Source organism: Mytilus trossulus, chromosome 4 (genome assembly GCF_036588685.1).
Source record: "Mytilus trossulus isolate FHL-02 chromosome 4, PNRI_Mtr1.1.1.hap1, whole genome shotgun sequence".
Taxonomy (NCBI): domain Eukaryota; kingdom Metazoa; phylum Mollusca; class Bivalvia; order Mytilida; family Mytilidae; genus Mytilus; species Mytilus trossulus.
In genome coordinates this window covers 45797336-45821731 of record NC_086376.1, presented here as the reverse complement: position 1 = coordinate 45821731, position 24396 = coordinate 45797336, and the positions used below count along the sequence as shown (strand labels likewise).

The following is a 24396-nucleotide window of genomic DNA, read 5'->3' as shown; positions in this document are numbered from 1 at the left end:
TTCAATATTGTGAAAATATGAAAATTTCAATTTGTTGTTTGAACACCCACATGCATGTTATAACAATGTGCTACATAATTAATGATTCATTTAGGTCCTGCATTACCTATTATGATATGTAAATGTGTATATACATAGGTTTGTAGTTAAGCAAGCACCATTAAATTAAAGTATGATTTTTTTTTTGGTTGCGAGAACTTGCGACATCAAATGATACTACAATATTAAAAATATTAAAAAAATTTTAGAAACATTGCTACATGTAGATAATTCCTGAATTTGCCCAAGCTGGCATATATGTAGCATAAACCCATAAATTAGAAAACTAACATAAATCTTGCAAATATAATTGTTCGAGCAGAGATCTTAAGGTAATATTACTATTGTTAAGACAGATTTGATATTGGAATTATTTAAGCCATATGCTATTGTATTGTTAGTGCCACATGTAACTATATTACACATTTTTTCCCCAGTATTTTCCAAAATGACCAAACTGGTGAATGTTAAAAAGAAAAGGCCAGGCACAAGAAAAGTCCCCAAAAAAGTCTTAAGCAGTTGACCATTCATGCACTAATCATGTGGACTGACATATGGCATGCCTTCAAATAGAAATACTTGAGTATTGGTACAACTTAATGCGACTATTGACTAGAACGTTCCTCCGAATATCACCTATGGAAAGATATATCAACAGTATTTCATTGGATAATTAATATTCAATCCCTTTTAGCAAAACATGGAGAGCTACACTTTGTGTGTAGGGGAATTTGATAGTGACTTGATAGATAATCATGTGCACATGATACCAGCTGAACTAGATTATATCTTTATTTTAACGTAAAAATAAATCATAGAATATTTTAAATTCCTTTAAATGCCAGAATCATTTAATATTTGCCTAATCTGCTTGGTGTTGAGGGTATATTGACTATTCTCTTTCTTGTCACCGACTTTGTTTATCCAGTTTTTCATATAAATCTGTGTGATTAATGTCTACGAGGATGTGAAGTAAGATAAGCAAGGACACATAGGATATGATTGAAATGAGACAACTGTCCATCTAATATCAAATGAAGATTTTAAAAACTAGTTGTGTACAAGTATAATAGATGAATGAAACCAACAGTCCATACATAAAAACATGTAAAAAAAAATTAGTTTGTATACCAAATTTAAAGTTAAGACATAAAAGTTTAGAGGTGTGGTATGATTGTCAATCAAATGAGACAGCTCAGTGCACCAAAGTTCAAATGATGTTGATGTCCCGGTAAGCAATTATTCAATCAATCTTTATTTCTTATCTTGATAGACAGAAGTTATTGTTTTACATGTATATTTGTAATTGTGCGCTATAAAGTCAATACAAGCCAAAATTGTACAAAAGTATCTACTGTTAAACATTTAAAGATGTAATGTTATTTATTTAATAGTACAATTAAAAACATTGCTTGCAGCACACACTGGGTAACATGTCTTTAATGCCTTTATCATGGTTATGATGATTGAAACCGGCTAGCTATATAAAGAGTAACATGCAGATCGAGGCAGTTTGATAGTGTTTAGCACTGTGCCCCCTCTTTAACAGTACTTGTCCCAACCTTATGAAAATGATCAGCCACTGACATGTATATAAAACGTAAATTATACAGTGAATCGTCCTGAAATGTGTGGTCAATTCTTTTTTGCCACAAATATGGTTTTGCACCTGTTTCCCACAGATTGATAGTTTCCCAAGTTGAAAATAGCTATAATGACATCATTTACAAGAATGAGATTTTGTTTTCATTTCTTTGGCAATTGACTGATTTTTTTTTTACAGAAGTTACATACAAACACATTGTCAACTGTCGTAATACACATTGCGGTACAATATCCATCAAATAAAACACTTAAATTACGCTATTTTGTCAATTAAAAATTAAGTGGTAATCAATAATAATTACATTTAAGAATGAATAAAGTCCGCTACCATAACAATATTGTCTATACGTGACAAAAATAAGAAAACAACTCGATACATGTGTACAAAAATTACGTTTCGATATGGTAAGTGACGAGTACAAAATGTAGAAGAAGTGGCGTGTAGTGCGAAGTCTCGCCGCGGAAGATATTACAATACACCGCGAGATTCCAATCCTTCTAACTATACAAATCCTTGGTTACACAATGTTACATGTTTACCATTTAAGCTCCCTTGAACTATGTAACTAGTTGGGTTAAATATGTATTAAATAGGTGATCACAAATATACTAGTCACATACTTACTTTAACAGTCTGTTTGAAATAGCAGCTTTCATTACTTTTAATATTTCTGCAGGGTTTTTCTCTATCTTTTCTTTTCTTTTTATTGATGTTACTGGGAAAACAAATTAAAATATTTGGATGAAAACTATATTTAAAACTGTTCTGTTTCAATCTATTCAAATGAAAATACTGTTATTTAAAAAAAATTGATACAAAAGAACAATATTTATTAACATAAATGTGCCCCTTGTACATAGATGCCCCATCCACACTATCATTTTCTATGTTAAATGGACCTTGAAAATGGGGGAAAATCTCTAATTTGGCATCAAAATTAGAAAGATCAGATCATAGCGAACATGTGTACTAAGTTTCAAGTTGATTGGACTTCAACTTTATCAAAAACAACCTTGACCACAAACTTTAACCTTAAGTGGGACAAACGGACAAACAAACGAACGATTGGATGCACAGACCAGAAAACTGTTTAACATATTGCCTAAAAATGGGGCATAAAAAAGTATTTAAGGCAACACCAAAAAAATAAAGTCATCATACAATTTTGCAATTAAATTGATGTGTATATAGCTGACATTTATTCCTTTGCTGTTTGGAACTTTTTTATTGTTAAAAACTCTATTTTATACTTTATAATTTTATAAATTTAGTTTATCAAGATCTCTATGCTACATTATTTTTCACTCATTTGCCCATTTAAAAATATTTCATTTTCAAAGCATGTAAACCTTGTCCAAAATGGTTGATGGCTTCAATTTATATATTTCTACATTCTCTAAATTCACAAAAACACTAGCAGCAAAGTTATATCTGTAATATCTTTTTTTGGCTTTTTCTAGTTACCTTTTTCTGTTTTCATTTTCACAGCTTCTGAAACTCTGAAAGATATATGGAATTTTCAATGACTATTTTATAGTGAAAGTATAGGGAAGGCACTTCAAAATCTAAACTATGTTATTAAGCAACAGCCTATAGTTCTTCTTTCATTGTCCATACTTGTGATTGGTTCCAAAATCACTACAATAAATGTTCATGCTCAACAGCTCACAAAGTATTTCAATTCTGCAAAATGACCTAACATGACTTATCAGACTATGTAACTAAATACAATGCATATTTTATTATGTAAGTTAATATTCTATATGCATTTACCTTAGATTTATTTGTGGAAAGATGGATATCCTACATGTACCAATTCCTTTTGATACACTGCAATTTATAGATATGCTTTTTCCATTTGTATGTGTGATAAAAATGTGTGCACAATTAAAATTCAGTTGAATCATTTTGATGAATGTCATAAGAGCTGGGGTTTTTTAAAAGGATATAAACAAACCAGGCAATCAAGACTGAATCCCTGGTTTCAACATCAAATCTCAGTCAGCCTTAAAGTTTTAAGCCTAATATAACCCTATTGAATCACTGCTCAAACTCAGCAGTCCTGTCTACAAAAGTGTGACTGGATAAGCTTGAATAAGTTATATTGATATTATTTTTTGCATTTCAAATAAAAAAACTGTTTTGTAGACATTAGTTTTGTGATTTGATTATCTACATCTTATAAAGCACTGAACAATTATATCATGCTGCATACAACCTTTACGCTGTGTTTTTTTATTTCCTCTTTGGTCGGGTTGTTGTCTCCTTGACACGTTCCCCATTTCAACTCTATCTTATCACCAACAAATTTATTCAAATTTTTTATTTAGCTCCCCAAAACCATTATAAGACATAATATCACATACAATTTCTTACCTTGGAGCAGTTAACACTAACATCAAAATGTCATTGTATCTGTGTGAAGTGTTTCGTCTAAAGACGTATGCTAACTTCTTCAATCTTCTATCAAAATATCTTTTAGGTCTGCAAAATTTTAAATTTAGTTTCACTCATTTGCCCATTTAAAAATATTTCATTTTCAAAGCATGTAAACCTTGTCCAAAATGGTTGATGGCTTCAATTTATATATTTTGTTAACTATATTAATTGATCTATTTTGTTAAAACTATATTCAATATTTTCATACATAATCATGATCATTTATCAGGATTAGAAATTAAGATTATAATACATAATTGGATAACCTATAGATGTTTTTTTGTGTTGCTGACTCGCTGTTTCATTCCAATAAACCCTAAATCTCTTTTATTAAAAATGATCCAGTCTTTGTTAGTTCTAGATTGTAATAAAGATCACTTTTGAAACAAGTATTCTAAAAGCACCATTATACATATTATATATTATAAAGTCTAGATTTTTCATCTTAATTCATTCGAGTCAACAATACTATAATCTAAAATTATTGCAAGCATTTATTGTTGCGATTTTGACATATCAGACTAAAATGTGATTTTTATTTCTGTGGTATTTAGAAAAATTCTGTTAATTTAGATTTAAAAAAATCAAAATGCGAGTTTAAATTATTGTGATTATAACCCGGTCACAGTTTTCACAATAGTTTCTGAAATTACAGTATTTAAAAGTAAATTTTATAAAGTCTGATCAGTTGACAAATATATAAGTGTAAGCATTATTGATTCAAAGAAATTGTACAAAGAAATACAGCTAGCCTTTTTTAACACACAATAACTTCATATCTTAAATATAGTTCATCAAGTATTATTCAACATGTATATATACAAAATATCTACATCAACTGACCTGACACCATCAGTGACATTCAGAATATTATTTATGCCATTATTTTGTGTTGATGTACTAAAATCCTTCTGACTGTATGGTACACAGGAACAACAGCGCCCCATTAATGGCCTCTGAGTTATAAAACTGTCTGCTGTAATGGTGGGCATTGTCTTGAACTGGGTGATTACATTATAACTCACCTAAAACAAAAGATCATAGATAAAATATTGTTATATTCTGCATTTTTCAAAATACAACTGATACATTTACTTAAGTATTACATGATTAATCAAGATGTCACATTCATCCACCCCATGTTTTATTGGTATCAAGGCATGGCTTTGATGTTCTATTCTATGGTGTTGATTGCAAAATGACAAATTTCTGTGAAGAGGGAATTTTATTTCATTTATGGCTATTAAGAAACAGTCTGAATTAGTGTATCCTTTGTATCAATTTAATTTTCATAGACTAAAACTGATTGTTGCTTAGCATATAAAAGATTTTACTATTTTCTTTGAACTTTTTATACATGCATGCCAATAAACTTTTACAGCTTTTTACAGCATAACTTTATAACATTACATTTTCTGTTGGTATAGCCTTTTGTTTATAAGATGACCTTCGATTCTGAGGTTTTATCTGGTCTCCATATCTATCCCTCCATTTCTGACGCCCATCTTGCAGGATCTTTTGGGTATTGGTATCAGGTTGTCTTTGTCTTGGTCCTTTATTCTCCCACTTGCTGTAAACAGCTTGCAAGTCTGGTGTTACCGACATATCTGCTGTAATTTAAGGAAATATATGAGATGACTTTTTTAAATGAAATATTAAGTTTTATTAAAACATATACGAGTTGCACAGCAGAAATTCCATATGATTAAGATTTTTTTTTACTATAAACCACATTTATAGGGAGACTTACTTTAGAAAGCATACACTTTCCCTCATTGTAAATCTCCATCTGGGGACTTTTTCCTCTTTCAACTTTCCACATATATACATTTTTTATCATTATTTTATAAAAGTAGATATCATTGATAAAGGGCAGGAGAATTATAAAGTACCATGAGGGGAAAATAGATTCAAAATCTTATTTTTTTAAGGCATTGTTTCAAACATTCTGTAAATTCTTTCAACAAATCCTGAATTAGTAGGCAATTCTTGTTAATTCCATGCAAATTGAAATTATATATTAAATCCTGTTAGTTTCAATTTCAGTTCTTGCTGTTACTATCCAATACTACATGTATAAACTTTAATTTGTGAATGATAGTGTACTAAATTATATCAAATACTTTTACCCGGTAAACACAACTGTATGAACAAAAAAAATTCAAACACATTGACCTAGTGTTACAAGGGCTTCCATTTTATGTTTAAAAACAATGAAAAACTAACTGCATTTTGCTGTGCTCTCTTTTTTGTTTATATGTTTAAAAATAATGTATTTGGTTTTTAATCATTTTCGATAAAATAATCAATTATACAGCAGATAACAGTGATGGCATTCCGGTGTATTATTGTTGAGAATGTGATTTTTTCCCTAAACAAGTGGTTGTGTCCATCCAAAAGAACTTGTGGTCATTCGATGATCGGTACTTCAGTACTTTGATTGATTATTGCACTCATAAAATTGTTATATATTAATATTAACAAGGTTTTAAATAAAACTAGACATCAACATCAAGTTTAGAAAACCAGCATTAATTGTTACCGCTTAATTTTATGATGTTTGTTAGATTATTTTTTTAATTGGATTTTTTCATATTCAACCTTATTTATAATGATTTAGACTTATTGTGCATTATAACTTACCTTTGCAATTTATTTCTAAAGGTAAGTTATGATGCATGCCCATATGTCTTTAAATCTCAGACATAATAAAGAGGTTGAATATGAAAAAATCAATGAAGAAGAAAAAAAATGATAGTTACATCAAATAAAAAATCAACCTAACTAACATCATGAAATTAAGCAGAAAGAATTTATTCAGGTTTTCTAAACATGATGTTGATTTCCAGTTTTATTTAAAACCTTGTTAATAGTCTTTTTACAATGCAGATGACAGTGAGGGCATTCCAGTGTATTGTTGTCAGCAAGATTTCCAATATGTAACTTTTGTTTATAGTGTTTACAATGAGTCAAAGTGTCATGAGTACAGTGTTAACAATGAGTCGAAGTATCATGAGTACAGTGTTAACAATGAGTCAAAGTATCATGAGTACAGTGTTAACAATGAGTCGAAGTATCATGAGTACAGTCATAAATGTGCTGAATCCTGATGGATCGTTGTAAAATGTACAAGTAGATGCAGATGCTGCACAGGTTTGTTTGAACTCAGAATTAATTTTGAGATGTAAATACACAACATTTTAAGCCACATGAACCTTAAGTAGACATTATTATATACGATACTCTTAATTTCTTGCAGAAAAAGTTTGCAAATCCCTACCATCTGCTGTTTGGAATATTGGTTTGAGTCACAATCATTTGTTTAAAATAAACATATCATTATTTTTGTGACAGGATTAACATGATTAAGGAGGCTCGCGGGTATAAGATTTTCTGAAAAAAAAAAACCTTTAATTTTTCAGTACAAATTTTATTTATTACCTTCAGTAGTTGTTACCCTATCATATGATCGAAAAATCATTCCAAAAAATCAATTCGTGTTGGCCCCAGGTGACTTTTAAAATGTTGATATCATTGAAAAAGCTCCAAATTATCTCCCTTTGGTGCAAAAATGCCATTTTTTGGGCATTACAATAGACCACTTTCGAGTTCATCCGTCACCGGCAAAAACTCGTCAATTATACACGCCTTTATGACGTCATTTACCAGATAGAGGGGCTCGCCTGTATCCCTGCACTACTTACGTTCATCAAGCGTCTTAGTGATCGTCTTTGTGCAGGATAAACTAGAAATAATGGTTGCTCTGTAGGTACTTACTGACATTTCCCTAATGACAGCAGTGTTGATTGTCAATTTTGAGAATTCAATTTGCCGAATAATTCGTACAATATAGAATTATAGTTTTCCAACCACTCGCTCAACATTGGAAGGAAGTGACGACGTTGTGCCCCTAAACGCACAAATGACGATGATAAAGGCGCGTATAATTGACGAGTTTTTTCCAGTGACGGATGAACTCGCAAGTGGTCTATTGAAATATCGTTTTTTACTCATTGGTGACCTATATCTTTTATTGTTGATTTCGAATAAGCTGTACATAAACTAAATAATTATGAAATTTAAGCGATTTCTGTAATTTAGTTCTTTTTTTATTTCGATATTACCGATATTTCTCCTATTAGTTCAACAGAAAAAAAGGACATTAACAAAAATGTATGCTTCTTTCAAAAGCAAATTGTGAGCGTAAATGAACGGTGACCCCATTTTTTTATTTCATTTTTCTATTAAGAATAAGATAAAGTTCGTTTATAGAAAAATATAGAGAAATCCTACATAAAATTAAAAAAATTGATTTAGACCCGTGAGCCCCCTTAAGTCGATATTTAGTCAGCCGTAAGAGGTTGAGCTACCGTAAGGAAGTACTTCTTAAGCTCAGTTGGTTTAAAGCCTTGCAATACATGTAAAGAGGTTCCAGTTCTGGAGGTGACAAAGATTCAAGCCCTCTGGTTACATTTGGTGCCAACTTAAAAATCTGGTATCAGGTACGTTCGCCCTGATTACATGTCGACCTGGGTCTCTTTGCCCTGGCCATGGGTCCGTTCGTCCATAGAGTCTGTTCATGTTAACATTTTGTTTTGATAAGCAAGTAAGCTAGGAATGAGTGAAAACAATCATTAGCAAATTGTAAAACACTAAAAGGATTCATACCTTCCTTAATACTGCATAAATTGACTGATTAGACTAATTAAAATTGTTAACACATATAAATAAAGATAAGTGTCAGTTAATAAATACATTGTCATGATTGTATTCCTGTATTCTACTATGCAGATTTTATTCTACGCCAGTAAGCAGAGAAAACATAACACATGTGATCGTTATAAAGGCACATTTAATAAAAGAACATGAGGCGGTAAACAGTAAAGGGAAATAACCCATCAATCATACATGTATAATCATGACACATGGAGTAAGGGAGATAATACAGATTAATACATGTGACAATGAATACAATACATTGGCGCAACTTCTTTTCTCCTTTAAAGTCTCTCTCTCTCTCTTTACAATTGTCAACTAATAATCTCTGTTATTATAAGAACACGAATGAAAATAAATGTTATCAATACACATAAACTAAACACATAGCTATCAATAAGAAACAAAATATTTCTGACATTTTTTCCTTCTCCTTTAAAGTCTCTATATCTTCATCAAATGCATATTACTATATAAGTAGTTAAGCAAAAAATACTTTGCATATACATTGCAGTAAACATAAAAATAAGCAGTAAATGAAAAACGACGTACATTGTGTTGTATCTCTTAAACAATTTACCCAAGGTGACGAGTGAGCATTACATTTAAAAGGAAATGAAATCTTTAAACCGCGCTGGCTTTTTCAATTCGGAACGCTTACGGAGTACGCGCTTATCTTGTTCAGTGCTCGAGTTACTAAGTGTCAAGTCATGTTCGAGACTATTATCATGTTGCGCAGTCGGCTCGTCCAGACTTTCAACGTCGTCGATATTTTCGCAAATAAGAATAGGCGGGGGTTCCGCGCGATCTGGTGGTAGGTCACGGATAGGCCCAGGAAGGCTATCTTCGTCATGGCCATCTGAATCAGACTCCTGATTGTAGACATTCTGAGAATATCTTGGATTTTGCTGGGCACTAATAGTGTTTAAAACTTTATAACATTCCGAAAGTTTTACTTTGTAGGACGAGGCGCGGAGTTGATTGCCTGAGAATTTTTTGATGAAACACCATTCGCCATCACGGGCTACAACAAGGTATCGATCTCGCGATTGGGTCTTTGATCTGTCGGTATAAAGGTAAACCAAATCCCCTATATTAATATCAGGGGTCGGACGACCGGGTCGACTACATTAAGACTTTTCGCTAAATCCGTGATTTTTATTTCGAGCCTCGTGTTGTGCTCGAATAAGGTTCATGTCAGAAATTGGCAACTGTTTATGAGTAAACTGACTTCTTTGAGTCCATAGTTCGCGGGAGGACAATCCACGCTGGCGAAGCCTAGAATTAAGTCTCGTAGTAGCTATAACTAGTGTATTTTCAGATAGAGGAGAATGATCGCGTTCCTCACGAAGTAACTCGTCTTCGAGCTCAGCGATGGCTTTATCGGCAACTGGATTTTTGTTCCGATTTTTAACACGACCAATTTCAATTGATATGTTGAGTTGCTTTAAGTATGAATCGTCACATAAAGGGCGAAAACCCGGGGCCGGGTCAACTCGAACGACAACACTTGGACCGTTTGGCGATTGATGCAACATTCAGGTAACGTTTGACGTCTTTGATGTTTGTCAGTTTTTTGGAGGGCCGAGTGCCTTGTTTTAAATGAGCGTGAGTGCGTCTAAGATCAGGGCATTCTGATTGAATATTAATCCAGGCCGACCTGGTGGTGAAAGGTAAGCGAAATTCGTCATTGAGAACGTCTTGAATGCTTACGGCTCGAACAACAGAATCTTCGGTACGCGATATAAAGCAACAAACCTGACAATTAGGCTCTGTACAAACGGGTGCGTTTCTGCTTGCAAAGTCGGATGGAATATTTGCACGACCGGATAAATGGTTGACGCTGACCTGATATCGGCTAACAACAGAAAGAAACGATGTGACACGCGGACTGGCCGAAAATTCACCGCGACATAGTTTTTCAAATCCCTGTACGCATGGTTTACTATCTGTCAACACATTAGCTTGAAGTTTTGACTGAATAATAAAGGGACTGAAATGTTTGACACTAGCGGCAATGGAAAGCGCTTCTATTTCACATGGTAGCCACAACACTTGATGTTTACGCAACTTAGCACTGAAAAATCCTGCTAAGGACACTTTACCGTCACGATTTATGTATAGGGTCGCTCCGATACCGCGTTTAGTGACGGAACCGTCTGTGACTATCCACAGTTGATCACTGCATTTAGGTAGCGTGATGGCTTTACGGGAGCTCAGAGACTTTTGGGCAAACTCGAAATGTTCTCTTAGCGTGTCGGACCAAATAATTTTGTCAGCTGATTTCATACCACTTATTTTCTCTTCTAATGGTGCAATTAAGTTGGAACAATTCGGAATGACGCGGCTTAGCATCTTGTACGCACCGATAAATGATCGAAGACCCCGCACAGTGTCTGGTACGGGACACGAGGCTAGTGTTGCTACTCTGTGTGTGCTAGCGGAAATCGAACCCTGTGACCAAATCCAACCTAGGATTGTTATCGATTTTGGGCAAATAACAGTTTTGCTAGGTGATAGGCAAATTCCTGATTTTTGTAGTGACTGAAGAACGCACTCCCAATTGTATAAAAGCTCCTCCGGGGTATTACCGCCACAAAATAAGTCATCTGCCAACTTAGCTACGCAACCTTTTTGTAAGAAATCCCCCACTATACGACACATTAGTTCTTCAAGAGCCGTTTCAGAACCAGGCATTCCCATCGCACAACGTGTATATACGCGAACTCCACGGTAAGGGGTCGCGACTCCGCAATACTTCATCGAATCTTTTGCCAATGGGATTTGGTAAAATGCGCTCGTAAGATCAGACTTGATTATATATTTCCACTGTGCGATCGTACGGAGTGTGGAATCCACGTCAGGCATAAGAGAGGGTTGCGGCTTACTATATCTGCCAACATCGGCAAATGCTGTTACAAGTCGGAAACCACCAGAAGCTTTTTTGACAAGAAATGAAGGGTTAATATACTCGACTGAAATTCCGACGTCTTCGGGTTTACGGAACACTCCTTTACATTCCAATTCGTCAAATTTGTTTTGGAGTTCTACCAAATTATTTTTTGAATACTGTGGCATTCTACCTTTACGTTGGGGAGGCTGGACAGGACCCATATTAACAGATGCTTCAAAAGGACCTATTTCCCCATTATAACCTTCAAAGTTGGGACTAAAAACTTCACTGAACTTTCGAAGAAGTTCATTGAACTGGGTTTGGAGATCTGGACTAAGTAAATTATCTGGGTCTACAGAGACTTGTTTGAAAAATTGGGAAGTATGTTTGGAGTCTATGTAGTTTGCTGTTTTTATGTCACGGATATTGTCCGCAGCCTCTGGTGCGTTGTCTATGGTAGTCGTAAGTCGTACTCGACAGAAATGTTCATTTCGTTGTATGAACTGCGGTACCGACGTGTTATTCACGATGCGTATTTTGCCTGCGACGGACTGAGCAATTTGGGGACTGGGCCAATCTTTCGTACGAGAAGCGTCAGTGTGAGGCTCGACCGCGAGAATGCAATCCGATTCTATTTCCGATGGGATGTCGTATTCGCCGTAACATCCTGGCCAAACTACTGAACTTGCTGATGGAGCCCGGATAAGAAAGGCCTGTGTTCTACGTACACGAGTATTACTAGAGTTAAGTTCCTCGTTTGGGCTACCATACATAACAGTTACCTTGTCGCGTATTACGATTTTATGTTTGCTAGGGAAAATCGCGATATCGTTCGATGACATGAAAGGAATACCGGCGAGTATATCAACGTCCAAGTCGTTCACTACTAGGGCCTCTAACTGTAACTCGATTCCGTCTTTCGAAAGTGTGAAATGACATTCACCAACTATATTTAACGGGGTAACACCGTCAGCTTGTAAAGCGGAATGGTTGCTCTTCTTGATTGTTACGCCGATGTAATCCGCGGAAGAAGCTTTTATCATACTCACCTCAGCGCCCGTATCTAGTGTTAGCTCAAGCGGGAAATGTTTATAAAATGCCTTAAAGTAAGGGGACTGTTTAGTGCTCATCCGTCTTAAAGCAGATACAACTCTAAGCTTACTAGGACCTACATTATCATTTAAAAATGAGACTTGTTCATTATCAACATTGTCCTCAGACTCACTATCACCTACTTCTGTACAATAAGATTGCCTTACTCTGGACATATATTGTTTGTCTTCATCAGGTAAATATTTACAAGTACTTAAAAAATGTTGGGATGGACGACCTGCTTGCTTACATAAAATACAACACTTTATTTGACGACCAGTTCTTATACTACCTGTCTTTTTTGCACTTCTGTCAAAATGTTTGTCTTTTATTGACGCCCGTAAAACCTTGGCATCAGTGGCTGAATGAATTTCGTCAAGTAAACTATCAAGTGCCTGTGAAATTTCAGGTTTCAAAGAAGCTAATGTTTTTGACCGTAACTCAGTTCCATATCGCTGCTTCACTAGGTTGGGCAAGTCACGATTAATAAGTCTTAACCAAGTTAGTACAATCAGGTTTTCCAAAGAAGGCGATAGTTCTTCGTCGGCTTCAGGTACTTCTCCGTGGTGATGAATATTGCCACCGGCACGAAGCATATTGTCTTCAATAAAACTAGCCAATCGCTGAAATAAGTCCTCAGGACGCTCGTCTGGTTCCAAAAAGATGCTATTAAAGTCAAGAAAGTGTCCACCAGTAGACTGAAATCCGTAGTGTAGACGAATTGACTGCCAAATAGAATTAATGGATGTCGAATTTTTAATTATAGTGTTTCTTGAAATAATCGGACAGTAATTTGCTATTTGCCCAAGCATAAGGTCCAAATGTGTGCACTTTTGGGCTGCTGTTCGTCGGTTAGCTTCGGCAACCGCCTCGCCATCGTCAACAATGCCACGTAAAGGATTGGCGTTGGTTTTCTTCAGCCATGTAAATCCATCTACAAGGAACGCTGCGAAGTTTTGATCAAGGGACAAGGTATACTGTAAGTTTTGTCTCCATGCTTCAAACGATGTTATTGTTTCAAGTTTAACATCGTTTCAAGTTTTGAGAGTGACCATTGTTTTGGAGCACGTGTGCCTGCCATTTTGTAAAGATCAGTTAAGTCCAACAATAGAAAATGTTGTCGTGTTAGTCAGAATAAATGACAAATTTTCCTGCTCACCTTTTACTTTTAGAGTGGAATAATGTTCAAATTGTTGAGTTATTTGAGATGTGGGTTTCTTAAACCGCTGCCGCCACGCCAGTAAGCAGAGAAAACATAACACATGTGATCGTTATAAAGGCACATTTAATAAAAGAACATGAGGCGGTAAACAGTAAAGGGAAATAACCCATCAATCATACATGTATAATCATGACACATGGAGTAAGGGAGATAATACAGATTAATACATGTGACAATGAATACAATACATTGGCGCTAATATGCAGATCGAAGGAAGTTAATTATTTATGTTAGAGGCTGCAGCAATACACATATTCTGTGATTTTTCAACAAAAGGCATCATACTCTGTTCAACTTGCATGAGTTATGAATATTCTGTTATTGAACAACAATGCAAAAAAGTACAAATTAGGGCAAATGGACCCTGTGTGAATAGATATTAGGGCGAACAGGTACCAGGCCTAACATAAATTAGGGCGAAAAGACCTGGATTCGGTGAATCTTGAGGTTGGGGAAGTGTGATGAAATTGCTTCCCTTTAACAATACATTCTAAGTCAGCAGTTAGCGGTTGAGCCAAGGAAGTATTTCTTTCGCTCGATTGGTTTACATGATGCCTTGTAATACAGAGGTAACAGGTTTAAGTCCCCAGGAGGAGACAAAGTTTTTGTGTATGTAGAATCATGCTTTCTGGTTACATTTTCCTTGTGAATTGCTGTTTATCATATAATTTTGCAAACAAGAATAAGTATTTTGCTACAACATGTTCAACCTATGTTATGATTTTCACATCAATAATTTGATGATAATCCTTTTATTGTCTAGTTTTCACATGCTCATGATGCTGTTAGAAGTATGAGACTCCATTTGAAACAAATCCAGTGGCGGATCCAGAGGGGGGGTTCCGGTGGTGCGCACCCCCCCTTTATTTTTGCCGATCAATGCATTTGTATCATCGGGACATATGTTTTGCACCCCCCCTTTGCCCTGGGTTAGCACCCCCCCTTTCGAAAATTCCTGCATCCGCCCCTGAAATCCTGCAGTAACTGATCATGGTCTGAGCTTGCTTTATATCCATGCATGAAATTTTACCTATCAGTATCTGCTGATAATTATCCGACTGCAACCTTGACCAGTTGTTGACCATGAAACCGCGGGTCCGATAACTTGAAGTTAGACATGATGGATATGCTCAACAAAGACATCCAACGCGACAGCATTCTTAGTTAATAATATCCCATTACTTACCAGCTTAAAGAATCAAGCATGCAAACTGTATGTTTGTAAAATTATAGGGGACTGAAAGCGAACATTCGTCTGCATTATTTTTTATTTTTATCACGCACGTGTCCTCCAAGTGTTTTAAAAGCTAAATACTAAAACCGTTTCGGAACGGAACAAAATCCGTGTTCTACGCTCAAAACTTAGACAAATCAAGTAGACCATTCTGACTTTTTTTTTTAATCTCTAAAGACCTAGAGCAATACAATCTGTTTTATATCATGAAGCAGTTTATAACTCTTTATGAGATACCTTAATTAATTTTAAGTTTATTCTATATTTTTTAAACAAATACTTTATAATAAAACTAGTATCCACAGGCACTCTTCTTTTAATATATAAATAGACCTACGTAAAGCCTTTGATACCATATGGAGAGTAGGCTTATTTTATAAACTTTTAAAATCAGGTTTACCTAAAAAGCTTTTTAATATTTTTTCTGCAATGTATGAAAATACTACCACTAGAATCAAATTTTCAAATGGTCTTAGTACTGCTTTCACTTCAGAGCGAGGTGTTAAACAAGGGGATGTTTTAAGCCCCACACTTTTTAATATTTTTATTGATGATGTTGTTAAAGATTTATTCAATGGTAGCTGTGAACCAGTTAGAGTTGGTGATTTGTCTGTAAATTGTTTATTATATGCTGATGATATTGTATTACTATCAGAAAGCAAAACTGGTTTGCAAGCCAGTCTCAATACTCTTAGTACATATTGCTCAAATTAGAAGCTACAGGTTAATGTTAAGGTTTTAGTATTTAACTCTAATGGTAAAACATATCTAAATGAGTTTTTCTATAATGATAATGTCATACAAACTGTCTCCAAATATTGCTACTTGGGAATAATGTTAAAGTGTAATGGCAACTTTAACTTAGCTGTATCCTAATACCTGAGACTAGTAGTCTCAGCTAATACTAATGGAAAAAGCTAGGAAAGCATGTTTTAAGATTAAGAAAACAATTGGATTGGATAATCCTTGTAAACTTTTAGAAAAATTATTTGATTCATTAGTAAGCCCCATATTGCTGTATTGTAGTGAGATTTGGGGTGTTTTTGATAATTCGGGAGACAATTCCATTTTGGAAAAATTCCATTTGAAATTCATAAAAACATTCTAGGTGTTCATTGTAAAGCAATTAATGCTGCTTGTAGAGCTGAACTTTGCAGGCTACCGTTATGCTCAAAAATATCATTTTCTTGTATTAAGTTTTATGATCATATTTTAAGGTCTGAAAACACACTTATATCCAAAGTTTTTCTGGCAACTGAAAAAAATAACCCCTGGACAAAGAAACTTTATTCTATTTTTAACAATCTAGGATTTTCAAACCTAGCTGGGGGAAACTTTTCTATTAAACAATATCTACCAAGTATTAAACAACGAGTGATTGATCAGTGCACACAGGATCAATCATCAAAAATTCATGATTCATCAAACTAAAATTTTACCAACAATTTCATAATTCAAAGCAGCGTAGTTCTTATGTTGATGTTCTAAGTAATAGATTAGAATTCTAGATTTAGGGAGCTACCATTTGATTTTTATGGGGGGGCTAGGATGAAATTTGAAAAAAATAGGCAGGACAGGACTTTTGAGGAAAAAAAAAAGGCAGGATGAGCAACTTGGTGAAAAAAAAAGGCAGGATGACAATTTGTGTAAAAAAGTCAGGATAAACTAGTAAAAAAAAAGGCAGGACCGCATAGAGTAAAAAATAAAAAGGCAGGACAGAGATTACAACTAAAAAAAAAAGCAGGACAAAATTTTTCATCCTAGCCCCCCCATAAAAATCAAATGGTAGCTCCCTTATACATTTCAATTTCAAACGGGAAACTTCACACTAAAATTTACGACAAAAGAGACGATTTTTCATTTCCTATTTTAATTTTAATTTTTTAGACAGCGATGTGCCTTTGGCTCCATCATACGGTGTTTATATATCGCAACTCGTTCGGTTTGCCCGTGTGTGTTCTGATGTCATAGATTTTAACGAACGTAATCAATGCATCACTGGTAAATTGTTGTGTCGGGGATTTCGATACCATAAATTACTTAAAACTTTTACTTAATTCTTTCATAGATACAAATATTTGATAAGTAAATTTGGCTATACCTGTAGCAAGCTTATTAAAAATGGTATTTCACATCCTAAGTTTTATGGTAATATTGTACTTAAAACGAGAAAATCACTATGTGATCCTTGTAAACTCATCGAACCTTTAAACAAACTTATAAGTAAGGGTTATCGTACCAATATTGTAATTAGATCTCTGAATATAGTTCACATTGGCACTAATATTGATTTTGTCATTAGCAAATTAAAACATAACTAAATTTCATTATCTTTTGAGGCGAGATGTATAGAGACACAGACACGTTAACTTTTATTTCTATAGAAGTCGCTCTTCACTTTACTACTACCTGTCGATACATTTATTTTTGGCATTGCACAAGTCATGTCTTCTTTGACTATTAATGACGTTTAAATACTAAATCCCTGTGATGTGTTTTAGTCGATTTTAGTCTCTGATGCATGATTTTTTACTATTAATTGGTTTTGGTTTTTAACTAGCTGTCAGTAACTGCGAGTACTCTCAAATCGTATTTTCTTGTTAATTCGACCTGTTGATACTGTTTATAATGCTTTTTTGTTATTTTTTATTTATATGGATCTTGTCTGTACACCAGCTTTGATTATTTGTAATATCTTCAATTTTTCACTTATTCTTACAACATTTGTACAAACTTCAAGATTATAAAAAAACGTTTTTTTTCTAAAGTGAACATTGATTGGTTAAATATTTCTCAGTGTATTTGAATGTGTTTGTTAGCTTTTTGGTCATGAATGTTTGTCTCTAATATTTAATTAACTGTGCATTTGTATTCAGATATTGCAGATCAAATTTATTCGTTCATTGTGTAATCATACGTTTTTTGATTGAGTTAAGTCTGCCAATTGATATTTTATCGTATGTTTTTCTATGTTGTGATGTTATGCTATTGTTTCAGAAAAAGGGAGAAGGTTTGGATCCATTAAAACGTTTAATCCCGCTGCAAATGTTTGCACCTGTCCTAAGTCAGGAATCTGATGTACAGTAGTTGTTGTTTGTTTATGTTATATATAAATGTTTCTCGTTTCTCGTTTTGTTTATATACTAGTAGATTAGACTGTTGGTTTTCCCGTTTGAATGGTTTTACACTAGTAATTTTGGGGCCCTTTATAGCTTGTTGTTCGGTGTGAGCCAAGGCTCTGTGTTGAAGGCCGTACTTTAACCTATAATTGTTTACTTTTTAAATTGTTATTTGGATGGAGAGTTGTCTCATTGGCACTCACACCACATCTTCCTATATCTATAGAAAGGCCATCTCTGTGTAAAATTAGATTGAGTGCACACAATCTTGCTATTGAAAAGGGGTGATATTTAGGTTTAGCCACAGACGAACGAGTTTGTAATGTATGTAAATCAGGTGAGGTAGAAGATGAAAATCACTTTTTACTGAAATGTGAAATTTTTCCCAACTATAGATTTAACTTTAAAAATAAGATATTAAATATACTTCCTACATGTTGTAGTGAAAATCAGCTAAATATTAATAGTTGTATTAATAGTAATTCTTTAAAAGTCCTGAAAGTGACTAGTTCTTATATATATAAATGTCTGATGTATAGAAACGAGATTTTAGCTTCTTAATTATAACATATTTAAATACTAGTAACTGTATGCTGTATTCATTGTTGTAATGCACTGTCATATGGGCCTTTGCCAATTATTGTAATTGTGTTTGTGCCAATAAAAATATTTATATTTGTATTTGTATAAAGGTATATAGAGTTTTTTTCTTTCTCTGAGATGAGTGCCTGTGTTAGTATGGCTAGTATCAGTATAGTTTATAAGAAATCTTAGTTTATAGTTGATAAGATATACCATTTTTTTTTTTTAAATACCGAAATTAGAACATTAAATATCTGAATTAAATAGAATATAAAAAACTAGAATATAAGATCATATCTTACATATATTTAGTTTATCAAATATCTAAATTAGAATATTAGATACATTATATTCAGTTTCTAAGTATCTCTAGACTATTAATTAATTAAGGAAGCTCGCGGGTATAAAATTTTCAGAAAAAAACCAAACTTTTATTTTACATTACAAGTTGAATTAAATTACCTTAAGCAGTTGTTACGTTATCATATGGTACAAAAATCATTCCAAAAAATCAATTTGTGTTGACCCCAGGTGACTTTTACAATGTCAATATCATTAAAAAAAGTTCTAAATTATCTCCCTTTCGTGCAAAAATGCCATTTTTTGGCATTAAAATTGAAATATCTTTTTCAACTCATCCGTGACCTATATTTTTAATTCTTGTTTTCAAATAAGCTGTACATAAACTAAATAATTGTAAAAGGAGTAGGTCCAGTAAGACCCCTTTTTGGCCCAAAAATATAGCAGTTTTACAAAATTTTTAAAATGTAAACTTTTAGTTATTTATTGGACAGTAAAATGCTTCTGCTACGTAAATGTGGGCTGTTTTTGACTATACAATGCGCATATATCGGGTACTAGCACCATTAAGCCATGCTAAATTACTGAAATCTTCAAAATTCTACCATTTTAGTTAAATTTTAGACGGTTTTCGTGTAAAACAAAAGCGGCCACATTCATGTTCATCCCTAATATTGAAATGTAAGTTGTATTTTATACATAACATAACATGCATAAAGGTTGAGGATGAACACGGATGCAGCCACTTTCATTTTTGACAAAAACCATCTGAAAAGTGACATTTTTCGGCATATTTGGTAGATTTTTCATATTTCAGCTTGAATCGGTGCGTTTTTTTATGACTAAACCAGTTAAAATCTTTCTCATTATCTAATTAATTCAAATAAAATAGACACTTTTGTGTTTAAAAAGTGGTCAAAATCCTTCGTCAGATGAACTTGAAATTTGAGGCCAAAATCGGTCCTTACCGGACTTACTCCTTTAAGTGATTACTGTAATTGAGTTCTTTTTTATTTCGATATTAACGCTATTTCTCATATTAGTTCAACAGAAAAAAAGGACATTAACAAAAATGTATGCTTCTTTCGAAGGCAGATTGTCAGCGTAAATGAATGGTGACCCCAATTTTTTATTTTATTTTTCTATTAAGGATAAAATAAAGTTAATTTTTAGAAAAATATAGCAAAATCCTATATCAAATAAAAAAAATCATTTAGACCTGCAAGCCCCCCCTAAATATCTCATTTAGCTTATTTAGTTATCTCAACATATGAAATTAGGATTGTTATTATAGTATGTTTTATTTCTTTGCCTTATGGGTTTTGCTAATTTTTGAAGGCTGTATGGTTACATATACTAGTAGTTGTTAACTAGTTGCATTTAGTCTCTAGTGGAGAGTTGTCTCGTTGGCAATCATACCACCTCTTCTTATTTGCATATAATCAAGTAAGAAGATATCTTATACATGTATAATGGATTTAACAAATTAACAGATATCTTATTTATTTTATCAAATATATTGTCATAAGTTATTTTATCACATATTTGTTATGAATACCTTAGGTTTTGCATATGCAATAACCTCAAAATTGCCCGGGGCAAAAAAGAGATATCCATATTGTGCCCTGTACCTAATGACGTGACGTCATTGCATCCTGAACGACACGTTTGTAATAAATTATTTAAGATTTTACCTTTTATGTATCATTAAATTGTTATAATTGACCTTTTTTCTCTTTTCTGCAGAACTTAAATATGTGATAAAAAGATTATAACATGTCTTTTCCATATTGGCCCGGGTATCATCCCTCGACCCATATCGGCCCTCGGCTAAAGCCTCGATGCCGATATGGGAGTCTCGGGATGATACCAGGGCCAATATGGAAAAAGGCATGTTATAATCTATACATATTTAGCTTGGATTAAATATTTTGCCCTGTATATTTTTTAGTTGTAGTCTCTGTCCTGTCATTTTATTTTTCACTATATTCTTTACTTTTTTTTTTTTTAAAGTTTATCCTGAGTTTTTTAACATAAATTGTCATCCGGCCTTTTTATTTTACAAAGTGTCTAATCCTGCCTTTTTTTACTCAAAACTCCTGTCCTGGCTATTCATTTAAGCCCAGCCCCTCCCCCCACATAAAAATCGAATGGTAGCTCACTAAAGCCAACCTGTCAAGCTTAATCTATGTTTGGTGGTAATAAGAATTGTATAAAAGTTCATAATATTTTGTTAAGGCAAACTAATCTTACAGAATTGAAACCAATTTCAGGAGGTACATACATTTGTATACACAGACGTCCAGATGACAAGGGTTAACCTTAATTGTATATTAGATATCTTATATGATAGTTTAAAAGATATCTTTCAGAATTAACAAAATATCTTTTAAACTCAATAAGATATCTTTTTATCTTAAATAAGTTTTTAAGTATTACCATGACATGAACTGTTTATCTGTCTAATTATGACAAAAGAAAGTAGATGTAGACTTTTGCAGTCTTTTGTGAAAATTTGAAAAGAGTAAAATCACAAAAAGACTGAACTTAGAGGAAAATCAATTCGGAAAGTCCATAATCACATGTCAAAATCAAATAACAAAACACATCAAAAACAAAGTGACAAGAACTGTCATATTCCTGACTTTGTAAAGGCATTTTCAAATGTAGAAAATGGTGGATTAAACCTGGTTTCATAGCTCTAAAATGATGACATCATGACCAATCCCCACATATTGACAGCAAATTTGGTTATAGTATTCTGAAAAGTGCTCTATAACTTTTTAACCTGCCACATTCTATGACTTGTTTCCAATCTTTATCAAGAACCATAACTCATGAACATTAAACATGTAAATCATCAGTATCAAAAATGTAAATCATCAGTATCAAAAATTTGTAAGGGTTCCGTGGAACCCAGTGTCTCGCCTACTTTTGCTGTAAATCACAGGCTCAACAAAAATTAGGAAAAAAATCAATAAAAATATTCCTCTTGATACTATCTTTTGATTGTAAGAAGCTTCTGTCCAAGTTTGGTAAAAATCTAGGATAGTTGATGAATCTAATAAATGTTTTGAAAACTTTAACTGCAGACTGTATGAAGTATTAACTGGAAGAAAATCTAAGTCCATTTAAAAGTAAAATACAGAAAAAATGGAGTTATCTTTTTACAAAATTTACTTCTGGATACTATCTTATGATCATAAATAAGCTTCTGTCCAAGTTTGGTACAAACCAAGGATAGTTTAAGAAAGTTATTAAAATTCTAAAAACTTTAACCACAGAGTGAATGTAATGTTTCCCCACAGAAAAACTAAGTCCATTTAAAAGTAAATAAAGAAAAAATGGATTTTTTTTTTACAAAATTTACTTCTGGATGCTATCTTATGATCATAAACAAGCTTCTGTCCAAGTTTTGTACAAACCAAGGATAGTTTAAGAAAGTTATTAAAATTCTAAAAACTTTAACCACAGAGTGAATGTAATGTTTCCCCGCAGAAAAAAACTAAGTCCATTTATAAGTAAAATACGGAAAAAATGGAATTTTATTTTTACAAAATTTACTTTGGATACTATCTAATGATCATAAACAAGCTTCTGTCCAAGTTTGGTACAAACCAAGGATAGTTTAAGAAAGTTATAAAAATTCTAAAAACTTTAACCACAGAGTGAATGAAATGTTTCCCTGCAGAAAAAACTAAGTCCATTTATAAGTAAAATACGGAAAAAATGGAATTTTATTTTTACAAAATTTACTTCTGGATACTATCTTATGATCATAAACAAGCTTCTGTCCAAGTTTGGTAGAAATCCAGTATAGTTTAGGAAAGTTATTAAAATTTCAAAAACTTTAACCACAGAGTGAATATTTGTGGACGCCGCCAACGACGACACCGACGACGACGGAAAGTAGGATCGCTTAGTCTCGCTTTTTCGACTAAAGTCGAAGGCTCGACAAAAATGTAAATCATCAGTATCAAAAATGTAAATCATATCAAAAATGAAAATCGTCAGTAATAAAATTTAACTCCATTTTTTCATCAGTATAATAACAACATATCAATATATTACAAGCATTAGTAAAAATTGTTTGGAAAGCGCCAACTTTCAATGGACCAAGGATTGTTTCTCCTGACAAGTAAAAGTTAGAATTGTCAATATTGAATTTGGCCTCCATTTAAAGTAAAATCATTACAATTAGAAAACCAATGGTAGAAGGATTCATAAGTTATGCAATGGAAACAACATAAAGTGCTAATTTCCACCCATGAGAATCTCACTACCCGGTATACAAATCTTTGACAAAACAATAACTCATGAAATTTAAAAGTGAAATAGTCTATGTCAAACTTGACCTCTATTTTTCTCTTACTTGAGAAAAATACATACAAATTTTGAAACTATTTTGGTTAAGGGGTTAATCCTGATAAAGTGACCTAACCTGTTCAAAATTTAAATACATGTACTGTGGATTCATTTATTTTCGTGGGTTCCAATTTTAGTGGTTTGAGGAAAACTTACATATTCATGGATATTTAATTTCGTGGTTTTGGCAAAGTTTACACTCATTCCTTTACAAAATTTGTATTTCGTTGAACATTTGAATTCGTGGTTCTCCTGTATGCACGAAATCCATGAAAATTGGTATCCAACGAATATTAATGAATCCACAGTATATAAAAACATAATGATGTAATATAGGACGTGACAACTTAACACCAGATCCAAAAAGCTGTAGTTATAGGCAACTATAGGTCATCATACACAACTGCCTCCAACAATGAGCAAAACACATACCAAATCTTTAGGTTTGAGAGTTCCTGATGGATGTAAATCAAGAAAAGCACTTTGAATGTATGAAATTTTATCAAGTGTTATTTTCTAAAATAAAAAGCCCTGACATGATGAAATGTAAATCAAATGACATAACAACAGCCTGAATTATGTAGAAAGCATACTTTTACATAGCCCCCATTCAAGTATTGGATTTCAATTATGTTTGTTGCTGTTAATAAAAAAAATCCTAGTTCTTAAATTGTTTTATAGGTTATAGGTTTCATCTATTTGCAAATCACGAATAAGATGGACAAGGAAATAATGTAAAACTGCTGAACAATATTGGTGTAAAGTAGGATTAAGTGAACAAAACTAATG

General features: G+C 33.2%; 1 protein-coding gene and 1 pseudogene across 6 annotated transcripts in view; one reads left to right on the top strand and one right to left on the bottom strand.

Moving 5' to 3' along the window:
- Window positions 1-15307, bottom strand: part of LOC134715375 (glycerol-3-phosphate acyltransferase 1, mitochondrial-like) — a 42245-nt gene extending 26938 nt beyond the window's left edge. The window contains exons 1-6 of one of the 6 annotated variants that reach the window (XM_063577519.1): window positions 15194-15307; window positions 5495-5694; window positions 4928-5109; window positions 4022-4129; window positions 3110-3144; window positions 2270-2360 (exon numbers count right to left, since the gene is read on the bottom strand). In XM_063577519.1, coding sequence (XP_063433589.1) covers window positions 2270-2360; window positions 3110-3144; window positions 4022-4129; window positions 4928-5109; window positions 5495-5689 — 611 coding nt within the window. In that variant the 5' untranslated portion in view covers window positions 5690-5694; window positions 15194-15307. The other 5 variants (XM_063577520.1, XM_063577517.1, XM_063577518.1 and 2 more) reach the window with 5 other exon arrangements.
- A 363-nt stretch (window positions 15308-15670) lies between these two features.
- On the top strand, window positions 15671-18976 carry LOC134716652 (uncharacterized; annotated as a pseudogene).
- Window positions 18977-24396: the final 5420 nt, after the last annotated feature.